This window comes from Onychostoma macrolepis, chromosome 09, assembly GCF_012432095.1.
Source record: "Onychostoma macrolepis isolate SWU-2019 chromosome 09, ASM1243209v1, whole genome shotgun sequence".
Lineage (NCBI taxonomy): Eukaryota > Metazoa > Chordata > Actinopteri > Cypriniformes > Cyprinidae > Onychostoma > Onychostoma macrolepis.
Window position 1 is genome coordinate 17158117 of NC_081163.1, and position 23710 is coordinate 17181826.

At 35.9% G+C, this 23710-nt stretch overlaps 3 protein-coding genes across 6 annotated transcripts in view; 1 reads left to right on the forward strand and 2 right to left on the reverse strand.

The window, feature by feature from the left end:
• parp9 (poly(ADP-ribose) polymerase family member 9) lies at positions 1–6138 on the reverse strand. 3 transcript variants are annotated; one of them, XM_058786250.1, is made up of 11 exons: positions 6122–6138; positions 5490–5556; positions 5320–5362; positions 3357–4264; positions 2919–3140; positions 2627–2839; positions 2338–2401; positions 1665–2207; positions 1399–1523; positions 960–1116; positions 1–840 (listed from the first exon to the last, which is right to left on the reverse strand). In XM_058786250.1, coding segments are annotated over exons 1-11 (2631 nt in total). In that variant the 5' UTR covers positions 6124–6138; the 3' UTR covers positions 1–553. The 3 variants fall into 3 exon arrangements, with proteins under 3 accessions (XP_058642233.1, XP_058642234.1, XP_058642235.1); XM_058786251.1 differs by lacking the exon at positions 6122–6138 and adding an exon at positions 4714–4783 and having other exon boundaries at positions 5320–5361; positions 5488–5627; XM_058786252.1 differs by lacking the exon at positions 6122–6138 and having other exon boundaries at positions 5320–5361; positions 5488–5627.
• parp14rs1 (poly(ADP-ribose) polymerase family member 14-related sequence 1) lies at positions 4817–16884 on the forward strand. 2 transcript variants are annotated; one of them, XM_058786249.1, is made up of 18 exons: positions 4817–5046; positions 5819–5906; positions 6133–6236; positions 6363–6396; positions 7544–7774; positions 7897–8124; positions 8207–10479; positions 10600–10833; positions 10912–11133; positions 11254–11332; positions 11490–11636; positions 11778–11840; positions 11991–12167; positions 12419–12625; positions 14334–14999; positions 15517–15659; positions 15989–16163; positions 16291–16884. In XM_058786249.1, exons 3-18 carry the CDS (start codon positions 6195–6197, stop codon positions 16569–16571), a joined length of 5202 nt encoding a protein of 1733 aa, XP_058642232.1. In that variant the 5' UTR covers positions 4817–5046; positions 5819–5906; positions 6133–6194; the 3' UTR covers positions 16572–16884. The 2 variants fall into 2 exon arrangements, with proteins under 2 accessions (XP_058642232.1, XP_058642231.1); XM_058786248.1 differs by lacking the exon at positions 4817–5046 and having other exon boundaries at positions 5723–5906.
• The window catches only part of esyt3 (extended synaptotagmin-like protein 3), an 11900-nt gene continuing 5059 nt past the window's right edge, over positions 16870–23710 (reverse strand). The window contains exons 8-23 of the mRNA XM_058786253.1: positions 23327–23447; positions 23053–23229; positions 22887–22969; positions 22754–22802; positions 22495–22584; positions 22246–22308; positions 22075–22134; positions 20677–20748; positions 20467–20553; positions 20138–20287; positions 18962–19368; positions 18773–18871; positions 18555–18686; positions 18361–18466; positions 18203–18252; positions 16870–17520 (exon numbers count right to left, since the gene is read on the reverse strand). Of these exons, the coding sequence (XP_058642236.1) occupies positions 17481–17520; positions 18203–18252; positions 18361–18466; positions 18555–18686; positions 18773–18871; positions 18962–19368; positions 20138–20287; positions 20467–20553; positions 20677–20748; positions 22075–22134; positions 22246–22308; positions 22495–22584; positions 22754–22802; positions 22887–22969; positions 23053–23229; positions 23327–23447 (1786 nt within the window). The 3' untranslated portion in view covers positions 16870–17480. The remainder of the gene's footprint in view (positions 17521–18202; positions 18253–18360; positions 18467–18554; positions 18687–18772; positions 18872–18961; positions 19369–20137; positions 20288–20466; positions 20554–20676; positions 20749–22074; positions 22135–22245; positions 22309–22494; positions 22585–22753; positions 22803–22886; positions 22970–23052; positions 23230–23326; positions 23448–23710) is intronic.

Sequence of the window (23710 nt, forward strand, 5' to 3'; positions counted from 1 at the left end):
TTACTAATAAAATAAACATAGTTATTTTTTATTGCATTAATTAATGAATGAATTAAAACATAGTATTAAGTACAAACTTACTAGAAAACCCATTTATCCTCAATTGCATTCTGTTGTGAGCAACTGAAACATGTTAACATAAACAGCTTTAAAAAAAAAAAAAAAAGTACTATTTTCATCTAACACAAATGTTCATAAATGCCTTTATATTAAAAGCTTAATAATTTCATGTAACTATGTTAAGAGTACAGACAGTACAATAATTAAGGCAAGACCTGTGAGGAACAATCTGAAAGAAAGAAAGAAAGAAAGAAAGGAGCAGTCCTAGTCAAAGCAGGTTACATTAAGGTTTGGTACATCACCAAAAAAAGTGATTTAGACTAATTATTACAACAAATTGATTTATTATTCCTTATTTTTATTTTTGCACAGTATTTACTGTCTGATGGCTTTTTAAAAAGTTTGGTTAAATTAGTGTTGTGAAATCTACATACAGTATTAAGCCACAAAATTATTTTTTATGTTCTTTGTTTTTGCATATTGCTCTGTGCAGCTACACATGGGTTGATTTGGCACAGATGATCAGGCATTCAGGAAGAGCTTGCTGACTGCTGAAGATGACATAGGTCTGCACCTTGTCAGACAAGCTATCAAAACGATCCAAAGGGTCCCCACTTAAGGGTGGGGGCAAGATGAAATCTGCAGAACCAATCGTGGATTTCCCAATGAGGACCTGAGCTTGAATGATGTAGATGTACTGCTCATGTTCCTGCTCCTTCCACAGCTTCATTGCTCCATCGACTGTACTGCTGAAGTATATTCCACTGCCATACCTTTGCACTAGAAATGAAGAAAATAATTTTTAATGAAGATGATCTAAAAAATATTTTAGCAAAGAATACCTTCAGAAAAGAATACAAAAACCTAATCATTGTTCTGCATGTCTTCACATTTGTTACCTGCAGGAGGTGCGAACTCTTTCTGAAAGCCTACTCTGCAGATGAGATCACAGAACTGAGCAGACACACGCTGGTAGAGGCGCTTCGGTTTGTCTTTCAGTCTCTGCGAATTCTTTTCAAACAGCTGCTTCAGCGCGATGTTCTCTAGCTGCTCCATCTGTAACAACCAGTGCAACCACATGCCATTAGATTCTTTTAGTACCACAGCCTTGTGCTAAGCTTCCTCTTTGCTGATTTTGTATGTTATAGGTGAACAGAGAGGAAGACAAAGAGCAAATAAAAATGACATGGACTACATTAAGTGAAAATTTGTCTATTAGTTAAAAACACGTATTGCTTAACATACAATGGCTGCTCTATAGAAACATGAAAATAGCCTACAGTGATGTTCCCACAGAAAATAATTATAGTATTGTGACTGGGATGGCAGCTTACTCACTTTTACAGTATGGAGCCCACAAGCATCGATGGCCTTTTTTGCTTCTTTCCCAGCATAATCATGCCTGGTCAGAGGTGTTCTTGTATAAAATGAATTGTCAAGAGATTTGAAAGGAGCAATCAGGCCTGTGTTGTAAAGAAGAAAAGATTGGATTAGGTCATCCAGATGTTATGAGACATAAAATTAACATCAGCACTATACTGAAAAAAAACTATTAAACTTTAATTAAACTACAATTTATTTGCATTTTAAGTATTTGAACATACATGTCCTTTCCACATTGCTTCTTTTCCCAAAGTCATCAACCAAAGTCTTGGTCATTAAGTTGACGCTGTGGTTTTTGAACTCATAGTTTTTATTTCCTGCCAGATAAGCTTTCTCCAAAGCTGCACTGATTTCAGGTGTTTGTATCCAAGGGACATCTTTACAGCTCCAGCGAACAACAGAATACAGCATGTCATGTTCTTCAGCTCGGGTGAAGTCCTCCTGGGCTTTACAAAGCATGTTCTCCACCTCAATTGCCACACAGCTGACATCTGAAGGGTTTCCAGTGATGGTTATGCCACCATTACCATTCCTGAAGAACTCCTCAATGCGAACATCCAACATTGTTTGGAGAGAGAGAAGATGTTCGTGGTCGTCTTGTCCAAAATATATGACATGGTTATTCTTTATGGTTCTAATTTTTGATGGCTTTAGCATATTATATGTCCACTCTTTTGCTTCTCTCAGAGCTTCACTGGAAACACTGTCGAACTCAACAGTTGGCGTTTCATTTGCTGTGGTTTCTTTGGCTGCAAAAGCAAAGCCTGAAAGCATTTGAGAGTGATGAACATTTATCTCAGAAGTTTACATGATTATTACAATATGGGCAAAAGTGTGACACTGTGAAATCAGAAGCATTTTCAAAATAAAAACTATGTAATTTATTTTGCTCACTTGTCATGTGTACTTTTGGGGACTTTGCAGCTCCCTTCCTCATTTTCATCTCGTTTTCAAAAGCCTAAACATTACAGTGAAATCACATATGTGAGAAATGTTGATTTTCTACTGAACTGCTTTTGTGCTTGATCAATTTTAACTGTGCTGCACATGATTTATATGCATTCACTTTTTCATATTTCAGCACACAGATGCTGATTAAAGAATTCTGTCATGCGAAGGGACATAAAAATTTAAATTTGACGGGTAATGCTCAATAAAGGAAAGCATTATTAGCATATATTACCTCCATCATTTCCTTGTCCTTTGGAAACACAACAAAGTTCACATCCAGTTTTGTCTTGTTATCTTTGCCAAATTCTGCTACAGCATCTGTCATGATTCTTGCAACCTCCCATTTCTGAAAGCCAAGATTACCAGTACCAATAGCTGGGAAGGAGATGGACTTGTATCCATTTGCAGCTTTCCTCAAACATTCCAAGACCACTGTGTAAAGAGTCTACAGACAACAGGACAGATAGTGGGTACAGACAGTGATAGGAATGGCCTGAATTACTAAAAATAAAAATCCAATCTACCTCTGAGGCCCTGACATCAGACCTAACTGCGCACACAGTATGATAAACCGCTGAACAATTCAGATTATATCCTTTTGTCACATAGATATTTGTGGAAATAGAGAATTGTCTTTTGTGAATCTCATCTTGAATCTTGTTGCCAGCTTTGTTCAAAATTGCTTTTGAAATCAGCCCCATGGACAAATTACGATCTGCTGCAATTGTATTCACAATTACATTAACCTGGACATTGAAGCAAAATGAAAAGAAAAAGAAGGAATGTCAATGTAATTAGCAATTCCATGTATTTATATGCAAAAACAAACAAAACAAATCAAAAGAACTGAAAGTGAAAGAGTTAACCAAAAATATACAAAACAGTTGTGATAATAAATCAAATTGAACTTAAACATTTTTAATTGATTGCTCTTTCTAGTGCTTTACATATTTAAGTCTTACCTTTTCATCTTCAATAGCCCCTTTTTTAAGTTGCAGCATTACATTCCCTAATTGAAACCTGCTGCTGGAAGAGAAAGCCATGCTGCCCTGAACAGCTCCACTGTATGTGCCAGAGACACTGGACTGCCCAAAAATCGCCTTAGCTGCTCTCTCCATTTCTTGGACCGAGGGTTCATCATTATTGACAAGATGGATTTCTATGTTGCCTTGAAACATTTTATATTCATGGAACTGTTTTATATTCTTTACAATAATGTCTGCACACAGATTTCTTGGAAAATGGAAAAGACCAGAACTCAAAGCAGGAATTGCAACAGAGGAAATGTTGTTCTTTACAACGATTTCAAGGATACTATTGATAGCATTATATAACAATGGCGCAGCTTGTTCAATCTCCCGCTTGGATGGGTTTGGAGACAGGCAGGGACCAACAGCATGTATGACACATTTACACGGAAGATCTCCAGCAGGAGTGAGCACAGCCTCACCAACTTTCACTTTTCCTCTTTTTTGTATAATATCATCACTCCATTTCTGGATCTTTGGGCCCCCAGCCTTACTCAGGGCTTGTGCAAGACCACCTCCATGTTTTAGCTTCTCATTGGCTGCATTGACCACAGCGTCCACTTTATGACGTGTAAGATCGTCTTTCCAGACTGATACTTCGACTCCGCCGGACAGCATTGTGGAGTACCTCTTCTCAGGACTTAAAACACCACTTGTGCTACTACCAAGGGAGCCAGCCTCTTCCAAATTGCAGAGAATAGCCGTGCAATTAAATTTGACATTAACAGCATTACAAAAGGCTTTTCCACACTTTGCCAGAATAGCAGCCTGTTCTGGAGCCAGTGGCACCAGACCCTGTTGTTTGTCACTCATGGCTTGCAGCTTCCTTAGGACACAAACCTCTATAAATTGGGGGGGAAATAAAGTATTGATCATTATAAAAATAAATATTTGAGCACGAATTCATTAGTCAAAATATTCTATTGGAATGTGAACAGGATTTCTTTCTTAATTTGGAACTAATGCTGAAGAATACTTATAGGATCAAATAAGCCTAAGTATCAAATAATATGCAACTAGATAAAGTGACACTTTGGATTTCATTTTTTTTAATCCTATTGAATATTGTCATTTGTATTGAAATAAAGTCTTACTAGACAGTTCAAAGAGACCACACTGAGAACTACAATTATTTTCTTAAATTCCTTTGAAAAATGTCTTAGAGTGGCTTTTAATATTAATAGTCCCACTGAGAACTACATTTTCTTGTCTGTGTTTTGTTGAAATCCTAAGAAAATTTTAACAATAAGGTTTAATTTGTTAACATTAGCAGACGTTTAAAATCACATACCACAACGTTTTCGTTCACTGTTATTTGCTGGTGGAATGATGTTCTGAATCCTATCCGGAAAGCCGAATCCCTGAAATATTCATATTCATTCACTTTTTCTTAATCCCTCCATGTTCTAGTTTGAATTATGCATAATGTTTGAAACTTTGTATTAAATATAAATGTAAGCTAAATGAAACATTGACCATTTTGAAAAGATGCAACATTCTGTTTCACTAAAGAAGTCATACAGGTTTGGCATGAGGATAAGTAGGCCTAACTGGTGAATTTATTATTAGAAGTACGTTCGAGTGGACCAGGCTTAAGACAACTGCACATATCCAGGTATACAAGGTATAAACAACAACAAAACAATTCCGCATACCAAGAACCATTAAAAATGCGATAGCCTAAATAACACACATTTTTTATTTTATTTTTTGCAAGGATTGATTTAAACTAAAGCCATAAGCGTAGTGCTTTTACACAACACATATCCTTGTTTGTAATGTAACGTTATGTCGTCTACGAGTCTGCAACAGATCCTGATCCAACCAAACTTCCCTGTTAGCATGTAGCCTAACTTAGCTAGGATACTTTGTTTTTGAAATTTCAGACACATCTTACCTTGGGTTTGACAAACTTCTGTTAAGACAGGCACGTCAATGACTGTAAAAAAAAATTACATAAAAAGTTCGCTGAATTAAAATCGAAAGCGAAAGAGTTGTGCGACCTTCATTGCATTAAATGCACAAAAAGATCGACATACTCAGCACCAAGAATATGTTAACTCACCTTTTTTTATTTCCTTTACTGCATATACTACTTTCTTTCTTTTTCTCTCCAAAAAGCGATGGTTTCAACCTTTCGAAAAGAAGAGACAGGTCAAGCTACTCAACGGGTTTCTGCTTTAAGTTTAAACTGCAGGCTATGTTGCTGGGAAAAACCCCGCCTGACAGATAAATCAAAAGTGAAAGTTTAAGTCTTTACACTGACTTCGACAAACACTTAAGTCAGAAGACAGGCAGACATGGCTACTGATGAGTTCCCGTACCCTCTCTGCGTGGAGGGCCAGTGGGACCCCCGCACTCCCAAACTAAAAAACAAGCTTATCATCTATTTCCAGAGTAAGAAATCCGACGGAGGCGACTGTGAGGTGGAATACCCTGATTCTGGCGGGCAGACAGCAACTGTTCGATTCAAATCAAAGGAAGGTAATGTTTCCTATAAAACTCTTATCTGAATCGCTGTAAAATATCATAAAAAGCGTGAAGTGTTTGCGTTAATATTATAAGTGTCATACTTGTAGCCTATATCAAAACAATATGTCATGGAGTCACTGAGAAGTCCAAGAAACGAAACTGTTCAAATTTGTTTGCGTGAAGATGCAAATGAAAATTAATGTTTGTTCACTGATATATGTTCTTACATTTGGCTCAGTGAGACAGCGGGTTCTGGACAAACAAACGCATGAGCTCAAGATTGATCAAAAAACTGTGAAAATGATTCTGAAACTCCCGTTATCAGAGGCTTCAGTTTCTCAGGTGAATGCTCGATAACAACTGAGTAATATGCACAGCTAATAATAATAACATGTAGGCCTAATTATAATAATACTGCATTTGAGTATAATAATTCTGACTTAGTAAAAATTAAACTTTGTTTTTCAGGAATCAACTTCCTCAGCTGGTACAGTCACAGCGGGTAAGTCATCCGGGTTTCAGAATTACGCTGTTTTGCTGTCCTCTACTGGACACTTTCTATAGGCTATATATATATATATATATATATATATAAACCTACTTAAATGTGGATAATTGCAAATTGGGAGGGAAAAAACATTCCAAGATATGCCAATCACAACGGCCTTCTAAAATCTGTTTACGTTTTTAGATTTTGATATTGCAATGCAAACTGGTTATTGACATCCTGAAAATCCAAACTGTTAATCATTTACGTCTCTATATGGCTATAACAAAGTACCAGTAGTATTTTTTGAGTCATTGGACCCCAGCTCATTTACTCAAGTTTAATTTACAAAATAATTTTCAAGTGTTTTATTTGCTTTGAAGAAAGATTAAAACGCAGTAGATAAGTAGGCTATGTCATGTTTCCCAAAACAGGAAAATGCCTTGTTTCCACATTTATTCTGCAGCTACATCTTTTTATTTATTTATTTATTTTTTGACAAATATGCGTGAGCATTGTACTTGAGCTATTATATGCTATTTTTTGTCTTAACAAGTAATCTTTTGGGGGTGATTTTTTTATTATTTCCATCTTAAAATAGAAATGGCAATATGAGATGACATATCATCAATCTTTAAGCCAGTGGATTTGTTAGGTTCACATAGTATATATGTATCACTTTTTATTACATGGCATTTTATAACACTTGATTCTGAATGTGCTTTCCAGTGATAAAATATTTTCTAATATGTCAGAACTGTTATTCAGCCTTACATCATCAGCATAGTATTCATTTTGCGCTAAATTAGTTTGTCCACAGGTGGCATAGGGTTGAGCCCTTCAGAATGGACCGAAGCAAGAGTACTTTGAAAGTCTGTGCAATTTGTGCCTAAGCACTAATGTGCTAATGATCAGCTCTGAAATTGAAAAGGGTTCTTACAGAAGAGATTCAAACCTTAGGAATTGACTCTTGATTCCCAAAACCTCTGAATCAAGGAATCAGTTCATTTTGGAATCAACTTCCAGCCCTATCTAACACAAACAAGTGATATGTCATGTGTTCAGTGTTAAATGATAATCCTGAAATTAATTCAAATTAAATTTATTCTACATATATTTGTTTCAGCATAGTTTTTAAAGTGAATGGTGTTTTTATTTTCAGGTGAACCACAGAGTGAAGAAAAAGAAGAGATGATTGAGCCACCTGAGGAAACGGAAGAAATTACAACCCCTAGATCAGCTGTAGTAGAAAACATCCCAAACAGTGGTCAAGATTTTCTGGCAATGCTGGTGGAAAATGTGCTGAAAGGATCTTCTGCTGAGTCAAAGGACTTCAGCATTGAAACGATACAAGAGAGTAACTGTGCTGTGGTGACATTTTCCGATGGCAAGGGTAAGTCATCTCCCCAATAGAATGTACTCTTCAGATATACTTACAAAATACAAGCCTTTAACTAATGTCTAAATGTTGATCACCTTGCTTTTATTTCCTTTTACTTATATTTCATTCCATAGATGCAGAGCATTTCTTTGTATCCTCTCGAAGCAATGGAATTATTAAAAAGAAAAACATGAAAGTCCGATTGCTTGAGATGACTTCAAAGGTGAAAGCTGAAGGCTTACCTCCAAACTCAACCTCTGACTTAATCATGCTCTATTTTGACAAATTTGCAGAAGTAGAGGATGATGGAGTAGCATTTGAAACAGATCATTCAGCAATAATCACTTTTAAAAATCCTGAAGGTACATTAAGTTGTTACATTTGATTTATTAGTTGAATTTAATTTTGACAAATGCATAAACTAAGCAATGTGTGCTTTTTCAGATGTGCAAAAAGTCCTCAAAGAGCAACATCAGCTTAAAAAACAGCCTTTCAGAGTACTTCCATACTACGAATCACTACAAACAGCTCTATATGGTAAAGGCAGACCCACTCTGACACTTCCAGAGGCATTTATCGAGACGATTGATAGAACTGTATGGCACCACTTAAAGGAAAACAGGAAATCTCTGGATTTAGTCACGCACGCTATGTCCAGTCGTTTTTGTGAGATTTATTTACAGTCCTCAGCAGTGAAGATCAGTCCTTCTCAATCCCTACTGAATCCCAATGGTGCGCAGACAAGAAAGCTCATTCAGACATGGAGAGAAAATGCCCTTTCTGTGTTCTTAGAATCAATGTCTAAGTTTAAATCCAACAAGCTCCACATTCAGGAGGATGCATGGACAGAGATACAACCTGAAATTGAAAAAGCAGTAGTTGGAGAGGCTGTCACACTGGTTCCCTATATGGACGAAGAAACAATAGCTGTAGCCGGGCTGAAAGAAGATATGGACAGGATTGAGGGAATTCTGACAGAACTTGTTGAGAGAGTCACCCAAAGAATTCAAAGAGAGAAAGGCAGTGAAACAGAGGAAATCAGTTTGACTCCATCCATTTACAATCTTGTTCTCCGTGATGGTTTGGAGCAGCAAATTTGTGACAAATTTCCAGAAATGAACATCACATACAATATGCACAGCCAAAAGTTAACTTTCTATGGTCTAAAACATGAGGTGCTGGAAACAAAGAATAAGATACTGCAGGCTGTTCTTAATTTGATTCGTAAACCAATTGAGCTCCACCAATCTGTTTTAGATTTTCTGCATGCAAAGGATGTAGAGGAAATGACCAGAGATTTGTTTTTTAAAAAAGGAATCAATGTGGCATTAGAAGCTGATGGAAAGAGAGTTTTGCTTGTTGGGAAAACAGACGATGCCTTGAATGTTGGTGAGAAGCAATTGCAGACAGCTCTGGGTCATCTGAGCTTCAATGTAGAAGATCCCAGTCTTCTAGGAAGATCAGATTGGCATGACCTTGTCTCTCGCATAAAAAACACTGTCATAAATGTTACGGTACAGACAACTGTCAACCAGGTGGTGGTATCTGGCTTTGTAGATTGCATTAATGACGTTGAACAAGAGTTATATAATTTTGTTCAGGAAAACTCTCACTTTGAGAAAACTCTGAAATCTCACAAGACTGTTGTCACATTCATAAAGGATTACAAAAAGCAGGATTGGTCTAAAGAGGTGAACGGTAAAGTAAATGTTGACTTCAAAGGTGAAGACATCGTGATCAGTGGCTCAAGGCTTTATGTCTCTAAGTGTGTGCCACTTTTTGAGGACATGCTTAGATCAGTGCATCACTGCACCATGAAAATAGGTAAACCAGGGGCAAAGAAGTTTTTCAAGAAGAAAGAGTTATTTTGTGTCACACATGCCAAGACAAATATGAATTGTTTGGTCCAGTTACTAAATGAGCAAGACCAACCACATGACACAGTTAAATCACAAATAATAAAGCCTGTTTATCATTATAAAACACATGAAGGAATGGAGATTATAGTAAACAAAGCTGACATGTGTTTGTTTCAAGTGGATGCAGTGGTCGGTGCGTGCAAAGAGAACCTCCTACTGGATGGAGGTTTAGTAAAGGCTCTCTCACATGCTGCTGGTCCTAAACTTCAGAATGACTGTGACCAAATTGTAAAAAGACGGAAGTTCACAACAGGTGATGCTGTTCTCCTCAATGCTGCAGGCCGGTTACAGTGCAAGAATGTCATTTTAGCAATAGGACCAAATTATAACTCTTCCAGACCTCAGGAGTCAGAAATGCTCCTGAAAAAAGCTGTGAGGAAGTGTCTGAATTTGGCAGATCAGGAAAGCTTCCAGTCACTGGCAATCCCAGCCATTAGTTCTGGTGTATGCGGTTTCCCACTGGACCTTTGTGCAGACACCATTGTTAAAGCTATAAAAGAGTTCTGTGATTTTGTTAAAGGGGACAATACACTGAAGAAGATTCACCTAGTTGACAACAATGATAAGACCGTTCAAGCTTTAGAAGCTGCAGTGAAGAAAGTTTATGGGATCAGTGCGCTTACCCATAGCGTGACATCTGGAAGCAGTTCAAGCAGCCAGCAGCAAAACCAAAACCAAGCAAGTTCTTCTCCAAGCCAACACCAGATAGCCACACTCTTTCAAGGAACATCACAAAGTTTTCAGACAAAAGAAGGTTTAACCATCACCCTTATGAAAGGAAACATTGAAGACACACCCGTGAGTTCAATATAAGTGTACATAATATTGTTTGGTGTCTTACTTTTTGCTATAGCTCATTTTTTATTTGAAATTATTTGTGCTGACTTACCATCTGTAAATATCTGCTTTTTTGTACAGATGGATGTTGTTGTGAACACTCTCAGCAGTGACCTGAATCTCAGTGTAGGCGCAATTTCAAATGCCCTTCTCAAAGCAGCTGGTCCTCAGCTTCAGGTTCTGCTCAATCAGAAAGTCACTGGCCCTGCCAGCATTGGAGCAGTCTTTGAAACAGCCGGTGCAAACCTGAAGAACAAACTGGTGTTCCATGCTGTTGTACCCCATTGGAATCAGGGGCAAGGAAATGAGCAGAAGGTAATACTCATTGATTGATTCTTAGTAATGAATAGAAAATCTGATTCTTGCAATGATGTTTTCATTCTCTTTGAGCAGGTGCTGGAGGATGTCATAGATAAGTGTTTGTGTCTGGCAGAGCAGCATCAGCAGAGCTCCATTGTATTCTCAGCCATTGGCACAGGAAACTTGGGATTTCCAAAGCCATTGGTGGCCTGCACTATACTGGACTCAGCCCTCAAGTTTAGCAGTAAAAGAGGTTTAAAGCATGTGAAGGAAGTGGCATTTGCTCTTCACCCCAAAGATACACAAACCATTCAGGTACCTGATGTATGATGTCATATCAGTCTTTTTTAGATCCACATCTGCAGATTTTTGACACATAGTACAATAATAATGAGTTATTTTCACCTCAGCAGTACTATATGTCATCCACAACAGGTATTCACAGATGAGTTTAGCAAGAGGTTTTTGGGCCAGTCTGCCTCAGCAAGTAACCCCACACAGCCACAGAGCACAGGTGCCAAAAACTTAACTTTTTCTAACTCAAAATCTTTATGCAATCACTTCTAACTAACTGGTCTCAAAGTCATTTTGTCGTTGGAGGAAGTCAGTCCGTTCCCCTTGATATAACTTTGTTTATTTCTTTCTGTTGCATTTTTACAATTAAATTACAGGCCCCTTCTCAAAGGTCACAACGAAATCTGGGATTCATGAGACTACAGTGGGAGGAGTAACACTACAGGTCCTGAGTGGTGATATTACTTTAGAGAAAACTGATGTCATTGTGAACTCCAGCAATAAAGAGTTTACAGCGAAATCAGGTAAAGTTACTAATTCTGAATGAGCAGAAGACTGTTCATGCTTTTTATACTCTAACTTTTTCTTCATTTTATAAGATAGGAATGATTAAGTTGAGAGTTGAAACAGAGAAAATAAAACAAATTTTATCTCAAACGGTTAAGGTGTCTCAAAGGCTATTTTGGATAAGGCTGGTCCAAACGTTGAAACTGAGTGCCTGCAACTCGGTGAGAAGAATGTTTTCATTTCTAAACTAAAATATTAAATACGAATGAAGTAATAAATGAATTAAATATTAATTAATCATTTAATAATATTTTCACATGCTCTAAAACTTTAGCACATGTCTTATAATTCTGGTTTGTGTGTGTTGCCAGGGGCCCAGGCTAACAGTGGACTGATAATGACTCAAGCAGGGAATTTACAGTGTAAAAAGATCATCCACATTGCAGCACATAGCAATGCCGTTAAGATCAAACACCATGTTAAAAAGGCTCTGGAAATGTGTGCCAAGGAAAAGTTCACCTCCATTGCATTCCCAGCTATTGGTACAGGTGAGAACAAACTCAACAAGAAAAAACAACAACACGGCCACATGGACATATTCATAATCTAGGGCTGTCAGTAAATTTGTTTCAATTTGAGTTGAAATGCATAATGTCAAATAATAAGTGCTTATTATAATTTTTTTCATGTTACATTAATTTTGGGAGCTCCAATTGTAAACATTATATTGTCAATGTAAAACTTTCACTATAAACACGAACATGGATTTTAGTCATTGGACTCTGCTTGTTTTTCCTAGGACAAGCAGGGTTGTCTCCGGGTCAAGTAGCAGACTCCATGATGAATGGTATGCTGGACATGATAAGAAAAAATCCCCAGTCCACTCTCAAGCTGATCAGACTGGTTGTGTTCCAGGCCCAAATGCTCCCTGAATTCCACAAAATCATGCAGAATCAAGAAACTGGACCTGCCAAACAAGAGCAGAGTACCTGGTCAAAAATCAAAGGTATATCATTTCAACCTAAATTTATAGAACGTCATTTTCTGAGTAGGTCACGCACAGCAAAAGGGTCATTCCACGAAATCGGCGCCTTTTGCGTCTCTAAGAAATAATCAAACATAGATTTAATATAACCACAAATAAATTTGCAATTGAAAAACATAATCTTTCATCAATTAAATATTATTTTAAATAATTTAAATGGCATTTATGTTGATAACGATAAGGATTTTGGCCTCTCCCTCATTATGATTTTTCTAATGATTTTTTAATTTGCAAAATGAAGGCAAAATGATATAAAACTCATGCAGTGTCAATACTGTTACCATTTTTAAAATGTAAATTTGAACAATTATTTATTACATTTAATATAATCAATATCTACAAGTAAAATCCTTTAAACGTGTACAACGTGCTTTTGTGAAATTGACTATTAGCTAGAAATTAGCAAATTAGTTTGAAATTGTCAAACCTGTTACTGTCATCCCTGTTACTTTTCAGGGTTTGACATTTGGGTAACAGGAATGGCATATATTAGGTGTATAATGCTAACATTTTTAAAGGCCACCCTGGGTGTAATTTTGAGCTAATGCCTATATCATTCAGTGGCATATGAGCATGAGTTACATTTTAGTTAGTTTTATTGGTATTGTTACTATTACTGTTGTTGTTAATGACCAGGATAGGATGATCAGTCTCAATAAAACTTTTATTTTATTTTTTTCCCATAACTCATTGTCAATAATGAATCCACGTAAATTCAGTTACATACAAGAGCAGCAAGGTGACTGCAGACCTTCACCCCAGTCTTGCAATGTTCAGAAAAGTCAAGATCTTGGTCTGGTTTCAGATGATCACAGAAAGACTGATCATCTTCCTTGCCTAATAATTGAAACAGATCAATCTATTTGAAGTTCTGTGAGGGGACACAGACAAACAGATGGGACACATAATCTAATTACAATACCCTTAAAACATTAGCTCTCTTAGAAAAGTAATGTGCTAAATCAACAATGAACTGACTTAAACTGAAAAAATTTTCTGTTTGCTATTGACATACAACTATGCTAAATGGTCAGACTGTCATAGTCAGTCCTGTGACTATGACGTCAATCCTGTTACTGTCATTAATTTCATAAAAATTGTAAAAAAAAATATATATATATATTTGATACAGCCTTCCAAGTTTTTCCATTTTAACTTTAACTATATTTTACTTTGGACAAAGCCCTTTCTTAAAGTCTCTCTTGTGAAAAATTATATTTTTCTTAATTGACATGTGGTCACCCTCCAAAATTAGGATGTTCTTGGTCATCTGAATGACAAATATAAAAATCCAAATCCAAAATTTGAAACAATCCCAGTGAAAAGAGAGACTAAAATGCTGCTCATATATGCGAGAACTATCACATAGTTCTAATTAAACTATAGCAGTAACGCTTGTGTCAGTAACAGGGTTGACAAAAATACCAAAACATGAGGTAGAAAAATAGTCATAAAAAAATAAATTACTTGGCCTGAGATGGCACAATACAATTTCTTGTCATTTTAAGGTGTCTTCATTTCACGGATATTTCAGAAATGTTGATTAAACTTATTTTATTTTTTACATTTTTCCAAGTGGAAAAGGCACCGATTTCGTGGAATGACCCAAAAATATCAAATGCCACTTGACTCAATGTATTTCTCTGTTCACATTTTGTGTATTATTCAGCATATGCCGCTAATGTTAAATCCTTCTTCGCTGGATCTTGGGAGAAAGAAATAAAACAACATGGTGGCAAAGACTTTGTCATTGAAGGCATGCAAGTAGATCCAGTGTATTTTTCTATCTGTGGACCATCACAAGCAGAAGTGGACAAAACAAAGCGTTTCTTAGAGGACACAATCAATGATGAACAAGTGCTCCAGCCCATCACAGACACAGCGATACTTACCTTATCAGATAAAGACCAACAGCGAATCCAGGACCTGCAAAGCTCTAAAGATGTGACTATAACTCTGGAATACAAAGCCCATCAAGGTTTAGAAGAAGCCCCAGGACAGGCCACACTTATTGTACAAGGTCTCAGCCGAGATGTTCTATTAGCCACTCATGAAATCCAAGACATGCTCAAAACAGCCAAAGAGGAAGAGGCACTACAAAAAGAAATGAATTTCACAAGTGAGCTTGTTGATTGGCAGTATGAACAAGGTGGCCAATATTTGAGTTTTGATCAACGTATAAATTTGGAATTGGAAAAGGCCCTTGGCAGACAAAATGCAGACATCAAAATTTCCTTCCAAGGCCAAACTTACCAGGTCACACTGCCTGAGGGTCCAGCAGTGAGTACCACCGGTAGAAACCAGATGAATATCAGACGCATTGACAAACTCAAAGGTATTTGCTCTGTAGTATAATTTATTGACAAGAAAAAAAGTATTAAAATGATTGCTGTCAAACGATTAATCGCGATTAATCACATCCAAAATAAAAGTTTGTGTTGACATAATACTGTGTATATTTATTATGTATATATAAATGCACACACAAGCATGAATATATATATATTTTTTTAAATGTTGTGGTTATATATGAAATATAAATTAAATGAATATAAATATATACATGTAAATATTTTTAAAATATATACCGTATGTGTGTGTATTTATATATACATAATAAATATACACAGTACACACACATTTATTAAAACTTTTGTTTTGGATGCAATTAATTGCGATTAATCGTTTGACAGCACTATTAAAAATGAATTAAAATGAATGAATGTATGATTTTTTATTAAATTGTATTATAATGAATAAAAGATGTGAATTAGAAGTGATTTGTTAAACTGCACTAGAACTAATGGTGTAGATTTTACCACTGTTTTTAGTTACTATGTTTTCCCCATTAGCTACTGAAGATATTCCACAGAATTGGGATGCAATGGCGCCTACAGAATTGTACAGAACATTTAATTTGCAACCAACCAGCCAAGAATACAAAGATGTATTGGGACTCTTCCAGGCCACTTGTCGAAAACACAATGTCTTGAAAGTGAGTGCCATTTTATTGTATATGATGTGCATATCAGATTGTCTACAAGGTTAAACATTAATAACTAAAAAGCCTTTCTCTCCCTCTCCCTAAAATAATAGCTTTAGTGTTTTCTGAACAGTTCATTCAATTTTCCAGAATTTCAAACTCTAGTTACAGGTTGAAGTCTCGGCATGTATGTAGGTGGATCTAATTTTTTAATTAGCACAAGTGCAATATATTGTAAATGACAAGGAAATAAACATGACAATATCACAGAAAACTCAGTGTAATACTTGTATTCATCATATGATTGTTTTCTAGATTTTACACCTGATTTCTTATTGCAGATCGAACGAATCCAGAATCCCGGCATGTGGAAGAACTACCAGAATAACAAAAGCGTCATGGAAAAAAAGAATGGTCATCAAAATAATGAGAAAATGCTCTTTCATGGAACCAGTGAGCCGACTATTAGTCAAATCAATAAGGGTGGCTTTAATCGCAGCTATGCAGGAAAAAATGGTAAATCATTTACTACAATCACTTTAATATTCACATTTCATTATTCTACGTGGTTTGAAGTGATATATATATATATATATATATATGAATTTCTCATTTAATCTGATGGTCTTGTTTCTTGTTACAGCTACAGCATTTGGAAAAGGCACTTATTTTGCACTCAATGCAAGCTACTCTTCTGGCAACACATACTCAGTGCCTAATGCTCAGGGACATAAACACATGTACCTCTGCAGAGTCCTTACGGGTGATTATATTACAGGAAATTCAGCAATGTTCGTGCCACCTGCAAAAAATGCCAACTGTGACCCGTACGACACGGTTGTGGACAACCCTACTGCGCCAACCATTTTTGTGGTATTCCGAGATGATAATGCATATCCTGAATATTTAATCACTTTCACGTAGTTGCTGAAGATCAATCATTTTACTCAGTGAGGCGGAGGACTTAACTACTTCATATACAATCAGGGAGATGATTTTTAAATGAAACTGTTGTTTCCAAAACATGTTTTATTGACTCATTAAAATTTAAAAGAGCTTTAATTACAGAACCTGTATGTACCTTATAATGAATTTATTTTCTGTTGTTTCTACTGTAATGTTTACACAATTGTGTCTTGTTATTTCTGGTGATATTTTGAATAATTTTAACAAACAATACAATCTTCAGGCACATGTAAACAAACTTCACTGCAAGTAAAGATCTTAGAAAACTTCAGATTGTTTTATTGTTATTTCTTACACCCTTCTACAACATACAATTGATACTTTTGGTATTCAAAAACAATTATAGGTACAATCAACAAGTATGTTTGCTATTCCACATCTTAAAAAGAGTTCAATACAGTTACATTTCTGATTTATCCAGAAAATAGACATTAAAGATATATTGGAAATAAAATTGATCTTAGGAATCTTGCATTCCATTATAACAACCGAAAATAATACTTTGTGTTTTAAGTTTTAAAATCATATTTAACTGTATATGTGTATTCATAATAATATTTATAAACAAAAACTTTTATATATACCTGGACAGAAAAGGTGAAAAAAAAAATATTTAAAGCCAGGTCACCTCCTGTCAAGAATTACTGTATCACACACACACACAAAAACATGAATTTAAGTATGTAAAAAAAAAGTATGGCTTGAGGTCAACATCAACAATGAGAGACAGAATGATGAAGGAATATTGTTTTGAATTAGGAATTATGTATTCAAATCACCAAGTCAGTGTCAAAGTGCTTTCAGTAGGTAAAAAATAAAATTACGAGCAAATAATAAATCTGCTCAGTTAATTTGTGACTAGTTTTGCTAGTTTGTCTTCTTTAGTCCAGGGAGAGTGAGTTCATACCTGTTCATCAGAGAAAAAAAGTTATACATAAAAATGAACCATCTACAGAATCTTAACTAAACCTTACAAATTCAGCTGTACAACAAAGTGAATTAGTGGCCACTTATTTTTGATGTATTTTTTCTATTCATTTTTCCAATAAGGATTTTTTAAAGTAATGCTGTCAAATGAATAATCACGATTAATCGCATACAAAATAAAAGTTTCTGTTTACATAATATATGTGTGTGTGCGGTGTATATTTATTATGCATATATAAACACACACATACAGTATATATTTTTGAAAATATTTACATGTACTTATATATTCATATAATTTGTATTATATATAAATAAAATTTTCTTAAATATATACACATGCATGTGTGTGTGTGTTTATATATACATAATAAATATACACAGTACACACACATATATTATGTAAACAGAAACTTTTATTTTGGATGCGATTAATCGCGATTAATTGTTTGACAGCACTACTTTAAAGCATTATAAGCCATGAACCAAACCGACCAGCTATGAGCTGAATACAACCTCTGTCTGGGCTCACAACAATCTTTAAAGCATCAAAAGTTGTCATTAAAAATCAATTTCCCTATGGAGAAAATGACTTCTGGAACCCAACTGTTGCACTCTAAAGACCAAAAAAAATTTAAGCTGACCACATTTGCTTTCCTTACCATTCTGTGGATCCCTTGATCAGATCCATTTCAGACATATCAATCAAAACCTTTTGAAAAAGAATAAAATGACATTTTTAAAGTGACAGTCCGGATACTTAGAACATGTTTTTGATCATGTTTTTATCCAGGTCAATCCACATTCTTCATCTACTTACCATTCCAATCTCCTTTCGCTCTCTTTTGCGAAGCATTTTATTGTTTTTTATTGCAACATCCAACTTTCTTGTTCTTGCTTCCTCCATTGACACGGCAAACTCAAATCTGAGATAGAGACTTATGTTAGAAATCTTTGAAACATTTCTAACAAAAGTTAATGCTTGGTTTTCAAATGGTGAAAAATTTCTCTAACGTCTCATTGAAGACGGGGTTCACGGTCTTCTTTTTAACTGGAGTGCGCTTGCGGTGCTTCCACGTCTGATCAGGCAGCAGATATATGCGGACGTAAGTATCAGAGCCATTCTCGCTGCAGGAGAACAGATCCCTAGGCAGCAAAATAATAGTTTTTATGATTCTCTGATCTGTGAAATCATTACAAGTTAAATAAAAAAGGAGGGATATGCGTCTCACTTGCAGCAGCTGACAATAACAATGAGCCGCTTCCTTAAGGTGGCATAACGCATTGTGAGTTGAATCTGCCCAAAGCTGCCCTGATGATTCAGGATGGCCCTTTAATGAACATATGAACTCATAAGTTAAATCTGAAAAAAAGATTTTTGTAGGACACAATATTTATAAACAGCACCAGGTTGTACCTACTCTGGATAAGGGACATTGTCTGTTAGATCAAAGCGAGAAGAAGCTATCGAGTTCTCTGACAACAGGCTGTGGGAATCGTAGCGACGCATTTGACTGGGAGTGGAGGGGGTCGAACGCAGCGGCTCTGTGCTCACAAAAGTGCCTCGTCGGTAGTGAGGATATTCTGCTTGGAGCTCATTATAGGAGTTGACTGAAGATGGCACAGGGGCAGGAGCAGTCTGTGTTCTGGAGAGTGGGACAGATGAAGCAGGCACTTTTTCTTTCGGGTTGCTCTGCGCAGGCTGAACTGTAACTGGAGTTGGAGCTGGAGTTTGAGGCTCAGGATGAGTTTGGGGAGATGAGACTTTTTCCTTAGCCTGATTTGGTGGAGCGACAACCTTTGGTTCCAGTTTCTCCAAATTAAGAATCTAATTGAGACGACAGATGTAAAGTCATTTCTGTTAACCATTATCCCAGCAGATATTACAATACTATAGTCATTAGAATAGTCATTTGTGTCTTGATAAACAACATAACACCTAAATATATACATCAAAAACTTTCGTTGTCCTTCAGATCAGTGGTTCTAAACCGGTTGGCTGTGACGCAAACTTGGGACGCAGGTCTGTTCTGATTGGATTGTGGATTGCAAGATAGCAAAATAAATAGACTTATCGACTTTTAAAATGTAGGGAAAAAAATTCTGATATTTTTAGTTGTTGATGCACAAAGGCCAAAGTCATCTGTTACTTGGAAGAAGATAGTAAAGTTAGGCAGATGTCAACATGCACTTGCCCTTATCCAACAATTCCATGATATTACATAAGGTTAAACAAAAAAACAATATAGGTTCACTAGCAATAAAGACAAGCATTGTTTGTGCCAACCACAATGTATTGTAGAAATTACAAATATGACTGTAACACTTTGTACAATTAGGTAATGCATTAGGTATAATGAACCAACACTGAATATAATTTTTACACCATTTATGAATCTAGGTTAATAAATTTAAATATACTACTGTTCAGTTGGTTTTTTTTATATTCATTAAAATATATTAAGTAATTTATTCAAATTATAAATGTTGCATTTTTTTTAGAAACCTAAATAAATGCTGTAATGTTTATTGTTATTGCTTGTAAAAATCCAGGTGCTGAAGAAAATAAAAACAGCTGCTGTAGTTCACTCACTCACCCTGAGAACAGCTTTTATCTTGATCTGGCTGTTGGCTCCGGAGCGCTCAAGCTGAAAGCGCTGGTCCATGGTCATGTCGGAAACATTGAGCAGGCGGACCAACGGTAGAGTGAGTTTGCCCAGTGAGGATTTCTTCTCATGCTCTTTTACCTGAGGCCACAGGATAAAAGAAAGAGAAACATCATTTTCTATATATTATATAATAATCCCACGAGTTCTTGGTGTTTTGTTATATTTATCAAGTGTTGTGTATGGAGGAACAAGAATAGTTTGTTTGTAAAGAATAGTTTAATATTGTAAAATAGGTTATGGTTTTATGATAGGTTTACCTCAACGTTCAACACTTGGTTATTCACACTGTGCACAAAGAATGTGAAGCATTCATCATAAGTCGGGTCTTTTGAGGCAAACACAACCTTTCAGAAAAAATACAAATACAGATGAAAACACTCCAGCTTCTAAATGTCTGATTCACTGTGTTTAATAACTGGGAAACAGAGAGGATTAACATTAGAATTATATTCCAAAAAGTGAAATACCTTGCTTTTTTGACATTGCTGATCAATGGAAAACTCCACATATGAGTTGGGATCATTAGTTCTTCTGGTGAGCTGCAATTTAAAATGGACACAAATGGAAATAAAGCTCATTAATGTCATAGACACATTTTGATCATGTATATTCTAAATAACTATGAGATCTGGTTCCCAAACTTTTTGTCTTCCTATGAATTTTCATGGTCATGACCATGAATTCCCATGTCTTTTTCTTGACCTTTCCAGTCATTTGTGATTACAAGATCTAGATTTTTTTTTTTTTTAAATCTAAGCACAGTCAAAAAATCTAGCACAGGTTTACATTTACGTCAAGTACTAATCCTTGGAAATGATATATTTAAACAATTATGCATATTAGTGTAAGAATGTCTCTAGGGAGACAAAGTTGAACTTTTTGATTGAAATGCAGTTCACAAATGATTTAGCTAGTGGTGCAACAAATGCCACATTATGCCAAGAATTATTCTAGCAGCTGCAAAAAAAAAAAAAAACACTTTTTATTTTGACTGAGGAGAGAATTCAAAGAATGTGCGCAATAAATGTTTTTCACTTCTATGCCCTGACCAGCAGATTACTCCACTAATAGGTTTGTGATTAACTGACACTGAGGTGTGATATTATGATTATGAAACTACAACACCATGAAAAAGTGATTTTAATTTGCATGATGTATATGCGGTTAACGTGATCATTTTCATAGTAGAACCAGTGGTAGAACCAGTTGAACAGGTTGCTACAATTACAGAGAAGCAGAAACTAAAACCTGCACCTTGACGTTATCATGCTTACAGCTGAAATGCTATGATATAATCTCTGGAATGCTCTATATTCAGCGCAAGATTGCAGGAGGCTGCATTCCAGACGCATGAGATGGAATTAGAGTGAAATACCTAGACATCTAGCTTTTTGACCCAACAACAGAAAAAGAAAGTTAAAGTTTTTTTTCACCTTGTTTTTGAGTAAGCCTAATACACAAACTTAGAAAGGCTTAAAGGAATAAATCACTTAAAAATCATTTGGTCATCATTTACTCGCTGCCGTAAAAGGGCAAAATTTATTATATTTCAGTTTGCTTCTCACACAAACCTATCATATGGCTCCAGAAGGTATTTTTATGGTGTTTATGGTGTACTTTATGGAACCCTTTTGGAGCTAGTAACTATGAATCACCTTTGTTTTCCACTGCAAAAATAACAACACACATGTTTGGAACAACACAAAGGTGACCAAATGATGATAGCATTTTTATTGTTCCATTAAAACTATCTGGAAAGTTTATTATTTTACTCATATAGTTTTGCTGGTATTGATTCTGAGAGGTTTTTGAATGCGCTTCATTCTTCCCACATAAGATCATGGACAATAGAGGCCATTTCTTACCCGAGATTCTTTGGGTGGTTTTCCATGCTTTTCATTATGGGTGAATTCACGTTGGTCTTTCTGAAGACAAGTAAGATATATCAAAAAATAACTCTTGTTCTCACATGCAGTGTTTGTATTATGATAGACTGACAGTTTTTTAGTTGTGCAATAATGTACATGTATACTCACAGGCAGATTAGAGGCACTATCTAAGTATACAGCCAGCATGGCACAAGCGAGCCCATCTCTGGTCTGAAAGGTGAAATTGAATAAAAATCCACTAAAACACCTTCACATTCATTCCAGTTGAATGTTTACAGTTAAACATAATAATCACATTGAAACAAGCACACACATTTTACACCACTTAAATCACAGCAGGTATTTTAACCATCTGGCACAGCATATAAATTATCTACACTATTATAATAAGCTTACCTCCTTCAGTAGTGCTGGGTTTGTGTGCAAAGAAAACCATTGCAACTTCATATGTATCCGACCAGTCTCAATGTCCTCCAGGGTGAACCACTGCAAATCAAAGACAGAACTTGGTGAACAACAACAAAAATTATATTCTTTTATCATATTATATCATAGAATATTTTAGCACTTTTTCGATGTACCAAGAAATTCTGAGAAAGTCTTTGTTGAACTATCAATTAAGAAGCACGGCAATTCTGATCTTTCTAAAGCTCACCTCATCTAATTCTCTTTCTTTCCTCACATCCCCACAATCCAGACTGTACCTGTGGCAGACAATCCAACATCTCACACAAAATCACATGAAATGGGCAAAATAACAACTATGATCTGAGCAAACTCATCATTACCTGCCCAAAAAGTCATCAGCATCCGTGTCTTCATCATAAAGTTCCACCTCCAACTCTTGCCCAGGAGCTTCATGAATGACAAACTATTGAAACAAATATTAATGCGATCACTATTTCCCATCTGAAATGACTTTGTACTGATAGATTGAGGATTGTTCACAATTACCTCATAAACTTCATTCCAGCGTGGATTCAAAGTTTCTTTGATGGTCTTTGTTTTGAATTGCTTGTTTCCGACCCTCAGCACAGTATATGGATCTGACTTGCCCTTTACAAGTCCCATCATGTACGTGTCCTTTGCTACAAGATCCCGGGCCTCCAAAACATGGACCCGTACAACACCCTAAAGATGTTTACATGGTGTAACTTATTCTGCATTTTGAAAACAGAAAGTTTTTGGACTGATTTTAGCAATGGGAAGCAATTATTCCCTGTCTTACTCGAGGAAGAGGAAACTTCATTTGGTCAACTTTGACTTGATCAATCAAAGGGATGCACATGCGATTGGGCAGAACCATGAGAGAGGCGATGATATCCACAATGGCCGATTCTGACATATGACTAGAGAGGAAATAGAGAGTCAGATTTACATGGCAAGGAACACTAAGTATCACGTTTGTTTAATTTATTGAGACATCCCTGGATTTCTCAGTGGCCACTAAAATTTGTAACTGAAAGATTTTTACAGGTAAAATCTATGCTGGGTGACAGAAAGAGAGGCTTAACATTGTCTCAGGAACACAAACTCAGTGGTGGTCAGTAACAAAGTAGCTTTACTTCATTATTGTACTTAAGCACATTTTTCAAGTATCTGTACTTTACTG